The sequence below is a fragment of the Xiphophorus hellerii genome, chromosome 7 (assembly GCF_003331165.1).
Source record: "Xiphophorus hellerii strain 12219 chromosome 7, Xiphophorus_hellerii-4.1, whole genome shotgun sequence".
In the NCBI taxonomy this organism is placed as follows: domain Eukaryota; kingdom Metazoa; phylum Chordata; class Actinopteri; order Cyprinodontiformes; family Poeciliidae; genus Xiphophorus; species Xiphophorus hellerii.
This window is the reverse complement of record NC_045678.1, coordinates 30,970,156-30,988,115: the sequence shown is the minus strand read 5'-3', so window position 1 is coordinate 30,988,115 and position 17,960 is coordinate 30,970,156. Positions and strand designations below refer to the sequence as shown.

General features: G+C 44.4%; 2 protein-coding genes across 2 annotated transcripts in view; one reads left to right on the top strand and one right to left on the bottom strand.

Annotated features, from left to right (window-relative positions):
* The first annotated feature begins 541 nt into the window (after window positions 1–541).
* Window positions 542–13,705, top strand: igfbp5b (insulin-like growth factor binding protein 5b). Its single transcript, XM_032566955.1, has 4 exons — window positions 542–890; window positions 8,538–8,740; window positions 8,847–8,966; window positions 10,309–13,705. Exons 1-4 carry the CDS (start codon window positions 542–544, stop codon window positions 10,438–10,440), a joined length of 804 nt encoding a protein of 267 aa, XP_032422846.1. The 3' UTR covers window positions 10,441–13,705.
* igfbp2b (insulin-like growth factor binding protein 2b) overlaps window positions 2,148–17,960 on the bottom strand; it is a 30,271-nt gene continuing 14,458 nt past the window's right edge. The window contains exon 5 of the mRNA XM_032566957.1: window positions 2,148–2,166. The gene's annotated coding sequence lies outside the window, so the exon portion shown is untranslated. The remainder of the gene's footprint in view (window positions 2,167–17,960) is intronic.

Below are 17,960 nucleotides of genomic sequence, written 5' to 3'. Positions count from 1 at the left end.
CATCTCCACTCTGATTTTCTCTTTCACTTTTTGTGAGCAAACGTCAGAAGCTGCGCGTGGTTCGGTGCAGAAGTGGTTTTGTTTGCGGGATCCGCAGGTTTTGCGCATCAGTTGAGCCGTCGCCCGGTGGCTCGAGGTGAAACTGGGATCCTCCTCCTGCTGGCCGCCGGCCAGGCCGGGAACAAGTGCGCCTCCCTCTGCTGCTGCTGCTCGCCGTATTCATGGTCCCGGGTTTGCGCTCGGCTGTTTTAAAAAGGCTCGGCGGGTCTGCAGCTGATCAGTCTGCTGAGGAAAACTGCTGCTGCTGCTGCTGCTGCTGGAGAAAGTCTGCAGGAGTCCAACAGGAAGGACAGGCTGCGCAGGACCGCCGCTGCTGCCGCTGGTTGGGTTTTTTACTCCCAGAGAGAAAAACTCCTGAAGCCCAGAGAGAACTCCTGCTGTTCATGACGGGTTTACTGGAGAGCTGCACTCCTGGATAAACTGTGAGAATCGGATTATCTGCTCTGAGTCGGGCTGTCCGTCAGACCGGGACGGACTGAAGATGTTCCTGAGCTGCTGCCTCCTGCTCACCATCATCCTGGGGCTCTCCCGCTGCTCGGCCTCCTACGTGCCCTGCGAGCCGTGCGATGACAAGGCGCTGTCCATGTGCCCGCCGGTGCCCGTCGGCTGCCAGCTGGTGAAGGAGCCGGGCTGCGGCTGCTGCCTGACCTGCGCGCTGGCCGAGGGTCAGGCGTGCGGCGTCTACACGGGCACCTGCACCAAGGGGCTGCGCTGCCTGCCGCGCAGCGGCGAGGAGAAGCCGCTGCACGCCCTGCTGCACGGCCGCGGCGTCTGCACCAACGAGAAGGGCTACAAGTCCGCCGCCGCTGCCGCCGGAGCCGCGACCGGAGGTAAGCCGGCCCGAGGAATGTGCAAACTGCGCTGCACCTGTAAGCAGTTAGTTCAAATTTAAAATGCTTCCAGTTAAAAATGAATCATTTTTGATTCAAACGTTACACTTTATTCCACTCTTACTTTGCTAAATTAATTGTATGCAGTTTCTTTTATTACATTGCAAAATATATGGAAGGAAAACAGCCTCAAAAAGCCTTTCTTAATTTTCTTTTCTACAGTTGACTCTTTTCTGACTATTTGTGGTGCCGGCCCGAGGAATATGAAAACTGCTGCCCCTGTAAACATTCAGCCTCAGTTTCAAATCAAATTTCAACCATTTAGAGTTAAAAATTAATCATTTTGATACAAGAATTGTATTTTCTCTGATTTCTGTTGACACATTTTCTGTTGTTAAAATTTTTTTTTTTACAGTTTTCTATTTCTTCTTGCGTGGCAGTTTGTTGTGCCGGCCTGAGGGATATGCAAACTGGTCTGCACCTGTAACTTCACGAAATGATTCAGTCACTTTTGTTTTTACAGTTAATTGAATCACTTTGATATAAAAATGGCTCTGCCCTGTGGCAGACTGGCGACCTGTCCAGGTGACCCACCTCTCACCTGGAACGTTAGCTGGAGCGGCAGCAGCTCCTCCTGACCCCTCTAAGGGACAAGGTGTTAGAAAATGGATGGATGGATAAAAATTACACATTTTTGAAATAAAAATGCAAAATGTAAGGAGTGAAAATGGCTACACAACCCAGATGCACTTTTTGTTTAGGGTTTAGCCAGAGGTAGATCCGGGGTCTTTCTGCCCCGGGCCCCATGCAGATTGGATGCAGCCCTGCTGGATGAATGACTGAAGCTGGAAGTGAAGAAGCGACGCAACGTGACTCGTGGTCGTTTTAGAGCGTGGTTGTTATGGTTTGTGTCTGTCAGCTCATAAATTTATCTCTTTATTGAGTTTGTAAAGCATCGTTCGTGGCTCAACGGGAGATGATGCAGGTTGGGTTCGCAGGTCGCCCTGCCTGGCTGCTCAGAGTCGGATTACCACTAAATCTGCGTGTGTGAGGCTGAGAGATGGAGCCGTTTGTCTTGAATGATTTAAGGTGTGTCTGTCACTCTGGGGTTTCATCAGCTCACAAGCAACTGGATCCAGTTGGTCCAGACAAAGGTTTCAGAACGAAGGTGTTCTGTTGTTCTAAATATAACCCGGTGTTGTGCGAAGCATCGATCGCTATCTGACGTCACGTGAAGCCGGAGCTGCCTGTCAGAAATGTGTGTGTGTGTGTGTGTTCGACTCAGGCGGGGCCGTGTGGATTGTGGGTTGGTGGTGATGACAAGTCAGACAGTTTTACACCCAGAAACCTCGGAGTCTGAATGCTCCAGAGGACGCACCGTTCACAAGCTAACCGTCAACCAGCTAACCATCAACCAGCTAACCCTCAACCAGCTAACCATCAACCAGCTAACCCCGCCTACAGGTTCAGGTCGACAGCCGGCGGTGTCTCTGCTGGTTTTGGTTTGTTGGAAGTTAAAATCGTCACATTTCTACTGAGATTCACTGCAGATAAAAAAAACCAATCCGTAGATACAAATCGACAGGTTACGTCTGCTTCGATCTTAAAACGTGACTTTTTTGGCTAATTTGTCCCCAGAGAAAGCGGCTTAAAGTTGGTCAACCAATCGGATCCAGTTGAACAACTTTTCCCTAAACAAGGGACGCATGTTTCATGGTCCCCCAAGTCTTAAGATCATCTTGGGAAAATTGGCTGATGATGATGATGCGGCGGTTTGACTGACGATGTGCCAAGTAAACCACATTTACTTCTTGGTGTTTTGTGGGTTGGAAAAGTTCAGGTGGTTTTCTAGTTCACAGATTGTCCTGCTGATTTTCGTCCTGATTTCTCCCTACAACTGAAGGATGCCCTGATTTTCAGGTTGATCTTGAGTGACTTTGCTGCTGTGTGTTCGGAGCGTTCTGCTCTGCTCTGGTATCAGGGATGTCGACATGTTGGATTATCTTGGTCCGATATCAGCCCATTGAATGCAACATGCAGCCAATCAGAAGGCAAAGTGACAGAAACATGGAAGGGAATCAAAATACACCAAAGACAAAACAACTAGTAAGTCCGGTGGACGTAGTCAACGTCTCTGTATCGGTTTTTCTGTTAAATGTTGTCACAAACTATCGGCTTTGCTTCTAACCAGTCGGTCATGTTTGGTTACTCTGAACTCACGTTTGGTCTTGAGATTTTGTGAGATTTCCAGAGTAACATCTGAATTTTGGTGAATTAAATCAGTTTGAGACTTTTTATCGTGTCGGGGTCTTTCAGGTTTTGAAGATGTTGCCATGTGAACCAGGCCTGGTGTCTCTCTGGACGCTGTGGGTTGGACTTGACCTCTGCTGGGTGAGATCCTTGGTTTGTTGGGTCGATTGGTTTTGAGGTGTGATTCCTGGAGACAGACACCTCAGCCCTGAAGAGGGATGAGTGAGTCCAGGCCATGGACGGATGAAATAGACTCCTGTTTGTTGTTGCTTCTTGCCGGGTTCGGGTTGATGATGCTTGTCTGTTCTCCTGGAGGCGTCCGGTTGCGGACCGGCCAGCGCCTGGTTCCTGCAGGGGACCAGCTGGACCAGCTGAGCGAGGCAGACCAGGAGGAGGAACCGTGAACTCTCACACCTTCCCATTAATTCCTGCTTTCCTCCTGCGCTGGGATCCCAGTTGCTCCGGGGTTGGTGTGTGCTCTGTTGGCTCGGCGAGTGACTCAGACCTGGGGAAGCTTGCCAACAGATATGACTTTATGGCAGCAGGCCTTCTACCCTCGGGGCTTCTGAAAGGGCCTTATGTTTCAACAGATTTCTCTCTGCCAAGAAGCAGAGGATGATTAAGAAGTGGTTCCTACGGCAGAATGCTTGCAAAGCAACAGGAAACCTGCAGCAGAGTCTCACCCTGCATGTGCAGCTTTCTGCCAGCGAGACGAGGCCGATCTCACGCCACTCTGGCATTAATATTTACAGTCATCAGCAGATGAGGCGACCGCAGGCCTCCAGTGTTTCATGTTTGCACGAGAACTTCACATAAGTACGGCGGCACCAGAGTGTTTCCGATTAGCATGAAAGAGCCGCATGTCGGCTTTCAGTGCTGACATCTGTTCACGGCTGATTCAGACGACCGGCGCCCAGAACGCAAAACATCGTCCAGTCAGGCGGTCAGACTCATTTCCATCAACTTGACGAACCCGTTGTGCCAGAACCTATTAATGAAACCCGTTAAACTTTGATAAATGTCGGCATCTATTCTTACAATTTAATATCAAACAACTTTTTGTAATTTTTGCCATGTTGTGATTTTTGTGAAAAATTTTGCGATATGTGTACCTAAGACAAAATGTGACTTTTTGTTCGCTCACGGACGATGGCGTTAAGGCTGAGGCAGCAGTGTAGTACAAATATAAAATACTGCCACCTGCAGGTCAGAGTTTGTCACTTAAATCAAATGTTTTTGACCAACTTTGCAGAAAATTTGCTATAAAGTCACAATCATGAATTTCCATGAAATCCTGGAGACTGATTGCTGTAATTTGTCAGTAAACATAAAAACTGCTTTGATTTGATTGCAGAAGCTTCTTTGAACGTCTCGGTTGCCGTCGGTTTCCCATCAGAAACGTGTTTTCTGTTCCCATAATCAGCAGGAATCAGTGAAAGTTTCTGGTTTTTGTTTCTCAGAGGGTTTCCTGTTTTCACTTCACCAGAACAGAGCTGGAGATCCTGCAGCTTTTAGCTGCTAACAGAGTGAAAGTCGACATGAACCTTTTGACCTCGACGATTGTAGACGCAGCTCAACCTCCAGGATGTTTGGCAGCGATGCATCTTTCTGCTCTGGTGCAGGAAGCAACGTTTAGGGGAAATAACATCCACAGTTCACGAAATTCATTCAGCAGCTGCTTTTATCTGGAGCTGCTGCAGAAAAATATCCAAAGAAGAAGAGGGGATTAGGTTTTCTGCTTCAGGATCCTCCACCGCCTGCCCTGAACAGATCCTCTACATGTGTCAAACTCAAGGCTCGGGGGCCAAATCTGGCCTGTCGAAGCTTCTTATGTGGCCGTCGAGATTCCAAACAACAAATTACATCAATCAGTTTCTGCAGTTTTTCAGGCAAAATCAACAGATGCTCACATTTTTTGCATAACTGTGAGCTCAATGCAAATTTTGTGCAAAAATTTAAAATCATCATTTACTTTTACAGCGCTGCTGCCTGTGATCAATACGCACAAATACTGCAGAATTCCTTGCAAATATTTCTGAGTTAGTATCACAAAATCTGTGATTGTGATAGCAAACAACCGATCAGTGTGAAAATGTGTTTAATATGAAGAATCCTTACTGAATGCAGAGAAAGCTCTAAAGTTTTAACAGTTTGTTAAAGTGCATTTTGCTGCAGCTGGCCCTTTAAGAACATTCATGGTGTTGAAAGTGGGAATGAGTTCAACATTTCGCTCCAGATCCTCTGGATCCTCCAGATTTGGAGGATTTATCTGGAGGTCGGTCACACCCAGTAACTGCTCTGCGGTGACCCAAACAGACGCTGCCTGCTCGTGTGCGGCTTGTTGCAAACCCAAACCCAAATATGGGACAAGACCTCAGACCAAAATTAGCCGAGTCCAGTAGAGCAGCTCGGCCCGTTTGCTTACCTTCAGCAGCTCTTCCTTCGGGGAACACGCTGCATCTTCTTGAAGTCCTGTTTTGAAATGAACGACCCTTGAATTGTTCTGGTTGCTATTTATACTGCAGGAAACTTTTTGATTGCAAAGAACAAGTTCTGAGCTCACAAAGGGCCGCTTCCTGCCGCACAGATCCACAGCACAAACCTCGACCCGAACAGAACCGGCCGATTCAGACAGGCTTTCATCCTGCTGCTCTGACCCGACCCGACCAGAACCGGTTTCACTGATACAACCAAAACCTCATCTTTTCAAGGTTTTTCTGACTTTTCAGCTGCGTCAAAATGAGACATTCTTAGTCTGTAGTTGTTTTTTTTAAATAACTATCAGGCATAACATTATGACCAAAAGCCCAGACTCGTCGTTTCTTTAGATTTTCCTTCCATGTAGCCAGAAGGAAGGAAACTCTGCAGGTTTGCAGGTTTCCTGCTGCGCTGCAGCGTTTTCAGGCTGAAGCCTTCAAATATTCAGCGGCGGCGGCGGCAGCCCCGTCATGCTGCGGGATGGTTTACTGTCATTGTCCTCATTTATCTCCATTCACTGCTGTCTTACATCTGGTAAAGATGTAATTTCAGAGGCAGCGAATCAAAGCGGGCCGCGGCGGACTGGGAGCCGCAGAAACCCAGTGAGAGCTGGGAGAACCGGACCCGCCTCTTTCCATCCTGATGCAGCGCAGAGAGAAACACGAAGAGAGCAGGGGCTCGTCTTTCACTGCTGGCCCGCAGCCCAAGAGCATCCTGGGATATTCATGAGGCCTAATTGTGTGCAGATGTTAATTTTTAAACAGGAGTATCAGGTGCGGCGCTGGAGCTGTCAGGAGTTAAACCAGACCCTGTGAGCCCGGTACAGGCCCGGTACCAGAGCATGGAAAAACTGAGCTGCTTTGCAATGGATGGTTAACGCTTTTTAAAATTTAAATTGAGATTTCTCCTTAAAGGGGTAGTAACATGTTTTCCAGGCACATGGTGCCATTTTATAGCACAATCTAGTAGCCATGTTACCTTCAGCTGTGAAAATTCAAATCAGATGACTTAAAAGAAATAACACTTTGAAATTGGGTTTCTGTCTCTTTAAGAAGCTGCTGCTCTTTCTGAAGCTCCGCCTCCAGGAAGTCATCCCAAAATGGCTCCTCTATTAAACCCTTTAACATTTTTAACTGAGAAGCAGCTCCTGTAATGAACTCAGCAGCTGTTTGCTAATTGCTACTGGCTAGTCTGAAGGAGCTGAGAGTGGGAGGAGCTTCACCTCGAAGGCGGGGCTAGGTCCACCCAGGTGTTTGAAACTGTTGCCATGGAGGTTAAAGGATTTCTCAAACATGAATCATAGCAACACTGCAGTTCGTTTCTGATGAGGGAAAAACATTCAAACACAAAAAGCTGAGAAAACTGATTTTCCATGATACTGCCCCTTTAAGTCAGTGAGCTGTGCGTTTAATTAATTTATTTTTTTTGTTCTGCTGCAAATGAAATTACACACGAAACAAAAAGGCGTGTAAAAAAAAAAAAAGACCTCGTTTTTAGCAGCCGTTTTATGGCCAAATATGTGGCATTTCAATCCAAATTATTGGACTGTAGCGCAGGAATAATGAGTTTTTCCACAGTGGTCACATGTAGAAATGCTTGAAGTATTTATTTATAGCGAGTGACAGCCTGGCAGTCTGAGTGCGGAGACACAGCGACGTATCTAAACACGAAGTCGGGCCTGCCAAGTCATGAGTTGTTAGATTCATTTCAGAGACGGGGAGCAGAAGCCAAGTCCTGATAATCAGCCCCCCGCCGGTCCCTCCGCTCCAGACGCTCACGCTGGGTCAGGCTGCTCCTCTTTAACCCAGATGAACAGCGATTTCCCTCCCTACTCGACCCGGGTCTGTCTGTGTTCGGTTCTGACAGTCCTCTCTGGTTTCTTTGGGTCTGACTCGGTGCAACACACCAGTGGTTTTTCCAAACCGGATAAATATAACCGGGGTCATTCGCTGGCACCGCTGCCACAACAGCCCAGCATTTCGGGTCCAGCCGAGCCCGGAGGGACGGAGGGGTGTGTGGGGGGCCGGAGGCTGGTTCTGTGGCCTTAAAGGACCCCTGGCTGGGGGTCCGGGCTTAAGGGCCGAACCCCCAGAGACAGAAGGGGGCAGGGATCTCCACTGGGAAAAACTCCCATTTAAACCTGAAACCCAAGCAGCACTGGTTCGAGTCGCGTCTCAGATCAGATTCTGACTCAAATTATTCCAACGACCCAGTAATATCTGGGTCCATGTCTGTTAGCGAGCTGCACCAGAACCGCAGCCATGGGGAACCACTAGTTGAAAGTTAGCTGCACTAACTCTAAAGCAGTATCCAAACATCAGTCCAGTTAACAATGAATACGATATCAACACGTTATTTAGCAGAAGTTCATGCTAAAATGTCCGAGCTAATGCTAAAGGGGAAATGGAACTGCAGCCTTCATTCACTTCAAAATAAGAGCATAAATATGAACATGAAACTACTTTAAGAATCCTCAACAGTCAATAACCAAAACTTCAACAAAAATATTGAACTTTATTCAAAAGTTTACAAAGTAAATTTTCACGTTAAAATTTATCCAAACTAATTTGGGTGAGCTAAAGGTTTCTAAGGTTAGCAAAAAATGAGCTCCGTTATTAGCACATTAGCAGAAGTTGCTCACCAGTTCAACTTGATGAGTTAGCATAGCTTGCTAACAAATATTTAAGTGTTGCTGCTTTTGGAGAGAAAATCCAGTCTCCTCTCCTAAAACATCTGTTAAGTTTCCGCTGCAGAATCTGGATGAACTTCTGTTTTTATGCTGTTTGTTGCTTTGTCTCCTGCGGTGGACAAAGACGCAGCATTTCTGCCCTGATGCAGCAAATCCTCCAGTTAACATCCGTTTCTCCTGCCAGTCGTCGTGACTTGGTGTAACGCCGTTTGGTTGATGTCGTCCTGCAGATCGGGTGGACGTCGACATGACTCCGGACGTCACGGGCGTGGTGCAGCCAGCCAAGGTGCCGCTGCATCCCAAAGACATTGTGAACAGTAAAAAAGTGATCGCAGTGCGCAAAGAGCAGAAGAGGAAGCTTGGCAAGCAGCGCTCCTTCAGCACCAGCGTGGATTATTCCCCCATGGACATCGACAAGCACGAGCCTGAATTCGTAAGTTCTGTTGTGGATGTTTATTGATGTGGGATTTCTCCACTATCTGATACCTTTTAAAGGTTTTAAATGTTGGTTTTTAACAAACTGCTGAATTTTTCTGAAGGGTCCCTGTCGGAGGAAACTGGATGGGATCATCCAGAAAATGAAGGACACTTCTCGGGTCATGGCCCTGTCTCTGTACCTTCCCAACTGTGACAGGAAAGGGTTCTTCAAGCGCAAACAGGTGGGTTAGGCAGCAGCTAGCAGAAGGTTTCTTCTCCTTTTTATATCCATATCCTTTCTACATCTGGAGTAATCATTGCCTCACACCCAACCAGTGAGGCACACGATTAAATCTTGAGTAAACATGGCTAATAATTCAGTTTAGCAGGTGCAAAGCACTGACAACCTTCTGATTTATCTTTTGCATTGTGACAGAGATTTGCTGATGAAACCCAGATAAAAATTCAGTTTAAAGGATGAAAGAATTTGTACTTGACGTTTCGTGGTGCAGAACCAACCTTTGGAACGTCTTTATCAGGGTTTAGTGGGGCTTGGATGTGATCAGGGTTCCTCAGGGATGATGCAACTTTGGTAGCAGCTGGTATCTTGTTCCTCCACGGAGGAAAGCAGATAAGTGTGGATTTAAGGACCTGGGGAGGTTTGGGTGGCTGTTTGTGATCAGTGCAGGTCAACAAGGTATGGACAGAGTCCTTTTGGTTGCTTTAGCACCAAACATCTGTCCACTGGTCAGCTCATCCATCCATATGTACCGGCTCAGTCCTTGCAGGGTTACTCGGGGCTGCTGGAAACCTCCACTGGTCAGAGATGTGATTTTACTGAACCGCTTCTGGTCGATCAACCTAACTTACATGTTGTAGGACAGTCAGAGGAAGTCATGATCCGTGCAGCGGCACTTCAACATGTGGAACTATATCACACATCCCATGGTTTTCAAAGCATTTTATTTAACTTTTAGGTCATTGGCGTGAGACATGCATCCTAATTCTGCTCCAAAAGACGTCAGATCCAGTAAATCTGGACGTAAACAGAGGCTGAAGCAGCTTCTGTCAGCGGCGGCCAGTACTACCTCCATAAGACACAGTGCTGCTGCGTGACAACTATGTTGTTGTTCTTCTGTGCATGTAGGTTGCTTTGGGGTCTCAAACCGTTCACACAGAACTCTGATTGCAGTCGCATTTAATTAGCACAAACAACCAGGCAAAAAAAATAAATATTGGAATTAAGCAAAAAGTCGAAGCCGAGCATCAAGACCTGCTGTGTGACCGTAGTTAAAACGTCATAAAGTCTACAGGATCTGTACAGATCAAAGGTCAACTAACGTAACTGCAGATCCCGCACATGCTGGACATGAACTGTTTAGACTTCAGCCTTGAAGTCGACGCTACAGAGGCAGTTTCTCTGAACAGTCGGTGCTCAGGCCAGCGAATGTGGCTGCTGGTTTAGCCCGGCTCTGGAAATTGCCTTTAGCTGTGCTGGAGATATGCGGCCCAGTACACTGCGATGCATTTTTGTTTGCTTTGTGTTCGTTTTCACTGAAACTGTCCCATTCTCTGGTTTTGCAGTGCAAGCCGTCTCGCGGCCGCAAGCGGGGCATCTGCTGGTGCGTGGACAAATACGGCGTCATGCTGCCGGGGACGGACTACAGCGGGGGCGACATTCAGTGCAAAGACCTGGAGAGCAGCATCAACGAGTGAAAGCCCCGGCCCCTCTCCCCCGCCCCCATAACCGTCACATTACCCGGGGCCCACGCATCTTCTCTGAGTCACACCTGTAAGCTCCGCCCTCTGCTCACACCAACAACCTGTTTTTACCAGAGACACTAAGAAAAAGCACTATTCTCTGATTAAGGTTGACTACTTCGGATCCCCCCACCTCTTCATTTGACTGTAAAAAATTCACCACAAGAAGGAGGAGAAAACTGACCCAGCTGTGTGTCGTGGGACCGAGAATTGGCTGAGAAATTATTGCTTTCTGGTTTTTCTGGGGGTTCATCAGAGCACTTATAGAAAGGGGATTCTGTTTAGAAACCTGTGTGAAAGTGTGACGCGTTGGTGTGTTACAGAGTGGGCCTATTTCAGAACCAGCAGCAGAACGTTGTATTTCCTCCTCTTTTGTTCGACCGTCGCCAACCCGACGGCCCTTCCTCTCCAACGCAGCGAACGTCTTTGGGACTCGGAGCGTTCAGACGGTCGCAGACGAACACGTGAGCGGCTCTTCGACCACGTAGCTAGCCTGACATGCCAACTGTGCCTATGAAAGCTGCCGGGTGGGGCGCCACGCAGCTCCGCTGGTCAAATCAAAGACTCTCAGCTTCAGCGACGGGAAGCACGTTTGATTTTTCCAAGTTGGGATTGCTTTTTTGGGGGGCGGGGGATCAACCTTGCCGATCGGGGCGGTTTCCTCTCCAACTGACTCTTTTTTTGTGGTTTTATTTGTGATTTCTTTGCCTTCAGTGAAGTAAAAGATCGCCCTATGTTTTGAGCCATGTTTCCCCGTCAGTACAACATATTCATGGTGTATTACTTTTTAATATTCTTTGAGGGTTTTTCCTGTAGAGAAAAGCCAGATCATGTAAAGAAAACAAAGACTCTTTGCCTGTAAAGAATTGGAAAGTGTCCTGTTACAGCAGCTCACAGGGCAGTGGGAGTACAAACTGCCTCATCTCTCAGCTTTCTGCCTTTTTCTCAACGGAGCGCCGTGAGAACATGACATGAGCAGGTCTCCGGACCCGGTTTCTCCTCTCTGTGCCTTCCTACAAACAGACTTAAGCACTGGTGTGAAAGCGACACCAGGGGGCGATATTCAGGACGAGCTTCAAGGCTAACAGAGAAGAACGATGAATGTGGTCGGTCCCTTAAATTCAGTCCAGGTCCGTTTGTCTGCATTGTTTCAGAACCTTCTGCTCTTCCTTTGATGACTTAATAAGCTAAGATTCTCACTTTTCTGTTTTTATGTGAATGCCAACGATTGACGGGGAGTTAGACGGGAAGCTGAGGAATGTCGGGAAGTTGTTTGTTCTGCAAATGCGAGAGGGAATGTGTGCATCCAGAGGTGCTGTGCAAAAATCCTCAGTCGTTCCTTTAACTTCTGCTTTTAAACAATCTCTTTTAATCTTTAAACTGGTTTTATTGAACGGTTCTCTGCTTCCTGAAGGGTTCTCATTGTGTTTTATGACGGACTTTAGTTGCTTGATGTTTTATATTTCTTCTAATCATTCAGGTCTAACAGCAAAAATAACAGTTTGACAGGCAGAAAACGGCTGATGTACTGATTTGGCGCTACAAAGAGCTAGTTCTGCAAACACAGAAGCATTACACCAACATGCTAGTTAGCAGAGGCTAATGCTAAAGTGCTACCTTAAATTCAAATTATAGCGACCCTTGGAAGACTGCAATCCTCTGGCACCAATTTAATTTTAAAATGTTCCATGTTGCCATAAGATTGTTAAAAAGAAAGAAAACTGAAGTGCTGCGTTACAGTCTTTATTCACTTCAAAATAAAAGCCTGAATACTTGAAGAATACAATAATCAAAACTTCAACATCAATGTCCAACTTTATTCAACTGAAAGTTTACAGATCAATCAAGTAAATTAGTATTTTAAAATTAACCCAAAAACATTCACCTAAGGGAAGCTAAGTACGCTAAAACGCTACATCATCGTGGAATTTAATTGAAGCTAACGCTAACGAACGTGACAGAGGAGTCAGCCAATATCCAAAATTTCAACATAGATGTTGAACTTTATTCACGTAAAAGTTTAGAAAACAGTCAAGTTAGGACTAATCTAAGGGAAGCTAAGTGTGCTAAATATTTGCAAAGCACTATTTCTGCTAGTGCTAAAGCTAATGCTAAAGCTCTTACTTGAAATGATAAAAAAAAACATCTAACTATTTAAAGAGTTCTTAACAATTAATTACCAAAACTTAATTAAAAAGGTAAAATAACTCTTCAATTTATTGATAAACATCAGTTTAGGGGAAGCTAAGTGTGCTACATGTTCTCAGTTAGCTAAAGCACTAAGCTAAAACTTAGCTCCACTATTAGCAGAAGTATGCTAAAGGAGATCATAAGATATTTTCCATTTAAAACCCATTTAAGGCTTACACTAGTGTCCCTAAAGTCCAAAGAGAAACGTCAGAAAACTGGAAGATCTGTTGATCAAAACCAGCATTAGCATTAGCAGAACATTTGACTGTTTGCTAGCAAAGTGTTAAAAAACAAGGAGTGGTTTAAAACTTTTGCACAGCACTATACCAGTGGAATCACGTTAAGCAAAGCAAACCTTATTTTTCAAACTCACAGTAGATCCTGATGCACGACGACGATCCTGAGGTCGGCAGAGACTAAAGTCTGGCGAACTTTCCTTTCTGAAGCCGCGTTTCGAGTTAAAGTGACAGGGGCCGCTGACGCCCAAGCCTGGATTCAGATTGTAGCAACGACTCTTTGGGTTTGGAGACGCTGCACCGAGACAGAGAGGAGGAGGAGGAGGAGGAGGAGGAAGAACGAGTGAGCGCCGTGGTCGCTGCCAGGCCTTAGCCACGGCCCCCGATGAGGGAGTCACCGATTTCACAGCTTAGGTCCAATCAGAGAGACAGAAACGGAGTTCTGGGAAACGTCCCGTCTCCAGTTGGTTTAAAGTCATCCTTCATTATTCAGTAGGACAGTTAGCAGTACAGCTTGTTTGTTCAGAGTACATAACAGATTTTTGGTTGTAAAGACAATCGGGCTTTCGTAATTTGGTGTTCTGAGACAGACCCATCGGTGGCAGCGGGAAATATTGGTCAGTATTTGGAGCGACAGATTTAAAAAAATATATAAAAACCTGAAAAAAATCTCAAATTATAAAAGTGAATATCACTGTGTAATATTTATTCAACTTGTAATTTATGTACTCTTAACCTTTGTCTTTTTTGTAATGACAAAGCATTTATTTAAATAAAGTTATGTATTCATTTAAGCCGTCTGGTGTTCTCTGTAGAAATTGGCTTCAGATGTGCCGTTTGAGGAGGAATCATCCTGATCGTAAGCGCCGGGTAATCTCCGAGGCACGAGCTGATAAACCTCTTAGAGGCGTAAGTCTGAGGTGCAGCGAGCAGGAAGTGGCGTTATGAACTCTGACCTGAGGGCGAGTCAGCTGCTTTCCTCAGTCGGAGCGGCTCCACAGCAACCCGACAGATCTGCAACGCCACCATGTCAACCGGAGAAACATCGACATGGAAACTCCTGGCCATCAAATCTGGAGGAACTGATTCAGTTTTTCTGTTTTGGTTCGATCTTTCAGAAGGTCTCAGGTTTTTATGTCTTCATGATTAATTCCATTTTTTGCAGAAATCAGATTTATTTTGCCGTACTAATTAAATGCAACCCAATCAGACTTCAGTGTGAACAGTTTACAACACCAAACCGCAAGCGCAATGTTTACAGAAATAATAATGGCCGCCGCTGCCTATTCATGGATTTTTAATGTTCAAAACCAACAATATCATCACAAGATACTTGATTAGTGTAGAACTAAAAGTTAGCATCCTCTAAAGCTGCTTTAGCTTTAGTTGTGCTAAAGCACTAATCATAAACATTTTTGCTAATGCTAGAGCGCTATGCTAACATGGTAATCACTGATATCCTCCATCCGGCAGGGACCCTGTGCTACATCATGAAACTCCACAAACAGCCCAGTAAATTAGAAATGTAGAATTTTTCTGGAAAAATTGTGCACTGAGAGTTTTCAAAGTTAGCAAAAATGCTAAAGCGCTAAACTAAAAATATGTTCCATTAGCAGAAGCTTGTCCGCCTCTGTTGCTGAGCAACAATATCATCACAAGATCTGAATTTTCTATTGATTAGCGCAGTGGTTGGCACAGCTAGCAAAATAGTTAATTGTGCTACAGCTAAAGTGCTAATCATAAATATTAGTTCTGGTGATGTAAACATGGCAACATGGCAGTTAGTTACTGGAAATTAATGACACATACGTCACATCAGTGGTGGTTTTATTCAACTCAAAGTTTACAAAACGAGAAAATAAGTCGAAACATTTATTTATGGGAAGCTAAACATTTTCAGAGTTAGCAAAAATGCTAGCTCCAACACCAGATTCTCAGTTTTATTTTTTTTTCTTATTCTTGCCCTAATTCTCCGTCGTAGCATCTGACACCAACACACACATCGCATTATTTCACAGTTAATTCATCTGGAAATGCTACAAAAACTTACAAATACAGATGTTTAAGTTGAGTAATTTGAATCTTCCCAAATGAGCGACTGTATAATGTCATCTCTTTAGAGGCAGCGGTGGCTCCTGTCATCACAGAGGAGCAGATAAAAGGAGATCTGCAGGAATGCAGCGCGCAGGCTGGGACAATCGAACAAGTGTCTGCTAGTTTCCTCCAGCCTTTCATCAAAGACGGACGAACTCCCAAATGGAGGGTTCCTCCGCCGGGATCGGATGTGACCGCCACCATAATCTCTTCTCACATCCCACAGACCATAAAACCAAAGCAGCGTACGGTAATATTTATGACATTTAACTACCAGGCATGGAAAGTGGCTAGCGGCTAGCTGAGGAATGTTTTAATGGGATCCCACCTGCAGCTGGAGAACCAGGGAGAAACCCAGTCCAGGTGACTTCCACCCAAAACGTCTCACAAAACATGGCTGCTTATGCAAAAACTTCCCATCTGGCACTTCAATGGTGGAGTTTCTCTGCGTCAATGTGCTTTGATGGAGATAAAAAATCTGAGTCCGATTCAAAAGAAGCTAAATTAATGATTATAGTTATTTAATATCCAAAAAGCATATTTCAATCTACGACAGTGTATCAGAGCCACTGTAGATAGAAAAAAAGGAGTAAATTTCCATAAAAGAAAAATTTTTTTTTTTAGAAAAAATACTCAGAAAACACCAAGCTTGGAAATCAAAAATTTGTTAGAAAAAATTAGAAATGTTGAGATTAATCCCATAAATTTTCTAGAAAAAAAACATTGATCTTGAAAAGTTAAAGAAAATTCAACTTTTGGAAATTTGAGTTTTAAAAGTCAAAATTTTTTACTCTTGAAACTCAGAAATTTCATAGATTTTTTCCTAAAAAACATCCGAGACTAGTCCAAGTTCTGAATTTGTTGGTTAACATTTACTCACATTTTTTCCATCTATCTTACATTTCTACTTGTTTCCCAAGAAACTTTTTACATTTTGTGAAAACTTTCTGTTTGGCTTCAGGATGTTTTACTTTCCTACAATTATTCATCATAATCAGCACTTCGACCAGTGGTGGTGTTTTAATTTGCTTTATAAGTAAAATTGTATTGTATTATATTGTGTAAAAGTTGTTTGTTGAGATATTTGGATTTATGGGAATGAAAAGCCTTTAGAATCTGATTGTCGATCAGAGGCCATGTTGGACCGGAGAAGTCCAAACTTTTGGCCCAAATCGTCACATTTAAAGAGTTCAAGGGTCACAGGAATATCATTTTTTATTTTTATAAGACTTTTCTATTCAAGATTTGCGTCACTATTTATTTGAAAACGTTTGCTGTATTTGTTTGTTAGTTTTTTAAGTCAATATGATGCCGATTTACCGTGTTTGAAATCAAAAAGAGCAAAAACTATGATAATCAGATAAACTTTGTGTTGCATTTAAAATATTCCATCTAAAAACATTATTTGTTCATGAAAAGTCTCGATGTGCCTCAGTTGTCTTGTGCTGATGGGCCAAATATCTGCGCTCTGCTAACTGGAATTACAAGCACCACGTCAGCCAAAGTTTTGAAATCGGGGAACATTTCTCCGGTTGCAGTGATCAGATGTCGGGGAGACTCTGAACGAGGATTTCCTGATCCAGCAAAGACTACTGAAGGTTTTATTTGGACCACTGTGTGCTTTTTAACTACTGAGTCCAGGAGAAATCGGGCTGTGAAAGCCTGTAAAACTTTTATTGGAGAAATGTTTTAATTTTAACCTTAAATTTGCTCTTCCTCTATACAGTAAACCCCATCATGTTAATGCGCTTTATTTTTAACTGCAACGACTCGTTGCTTCAGGAATGATCGCAAAATCTGGTCCAACAGAAATCGGAGAAACTTTTGGTTTATAGTTGAAGTAAAAATTGTTTTCAGAAGAATAAAAGTCGACTCGTGCAGATTCCCACCGTTCCTCCCCTCTGCAGAGAGCCGAACTCTTCCCGCACTGACGAGCTCCAGCATAATAATTGTCTTTGATATAAAACTGATGTCTGCACTTCCTGGAGAAACTCGTCATTTCACCGAGATAAAACAACAATTATTTTGTTAACATTCAACAAGTCTGAGAAACAAACCCACAATCTGCACATCCCAGGAAGTTGTTGGAAGCTAACAAAACAAACAGGAGTCTTAAAGCGGGAACGTTATCGTCTTGGCAGAGATGCTCGCCCCCATTGTGCCAAAACAAAACTCTTCTTTTGATTCGTTTTCAGCCTAAAACCACCACTAAATGTGCAGAAAAGCCCAGAAAACGCCTGAGATCTGAACTCCCTCCAGCACCTGAGGACGGTTCCTAAAACCCAATAAAAACCAACGAAGGACGAAGCTGTAAAAGCAGTTTTCACAGCCTGGCCTGGTGACCAACTGCTTGGCACATAAGCACATGTATAAAGTTACCGCCGGTCAGGACTGGGCTCATATGACCCGCTTTTGGCTCCAACTACAAACAAGGCTCCTCGTTTCAACCCAGCTCTGAATCCTGACGGGCGTCTTCAGGGTCAAAGTTTGAATTCTGGGTAAATTTCTTATTCTGGTTGCATGAAAAGTTCAGGATTCGCCATCAGATTTATGAACAGTCTGCGTTCCCGTCATTTTGGTGTTTCTGTAAGTGTTAACATATCTTTCTACAAGTTTTTATAAATGCCATTATTTACTCCAGTCCTCACTGAACAGTCGGGACTTTTATTCATTTTTGTCCTCAGTAAAACTGATTCTGATTCATTTGTATCTTTTTGTTCAATATTTCTGCTAATTCACCAATAGTGGAGCTGCTCTCTTATTAGCATTTTAGCTACGTTTAATTGTTGTTCCCGGGTTCCAGTTTTCAAGGGCAGATATAATTTTAATCAAAGTTAGCGCTTTAGCATTAGCAGCTTCTAAATACCATATTGGTTTGGCACTTTAGCATTAGCACAACTAAATTAGCAGAGCTCATTATATTGAACTACTATTCATAAACTTTATGATTTCTTA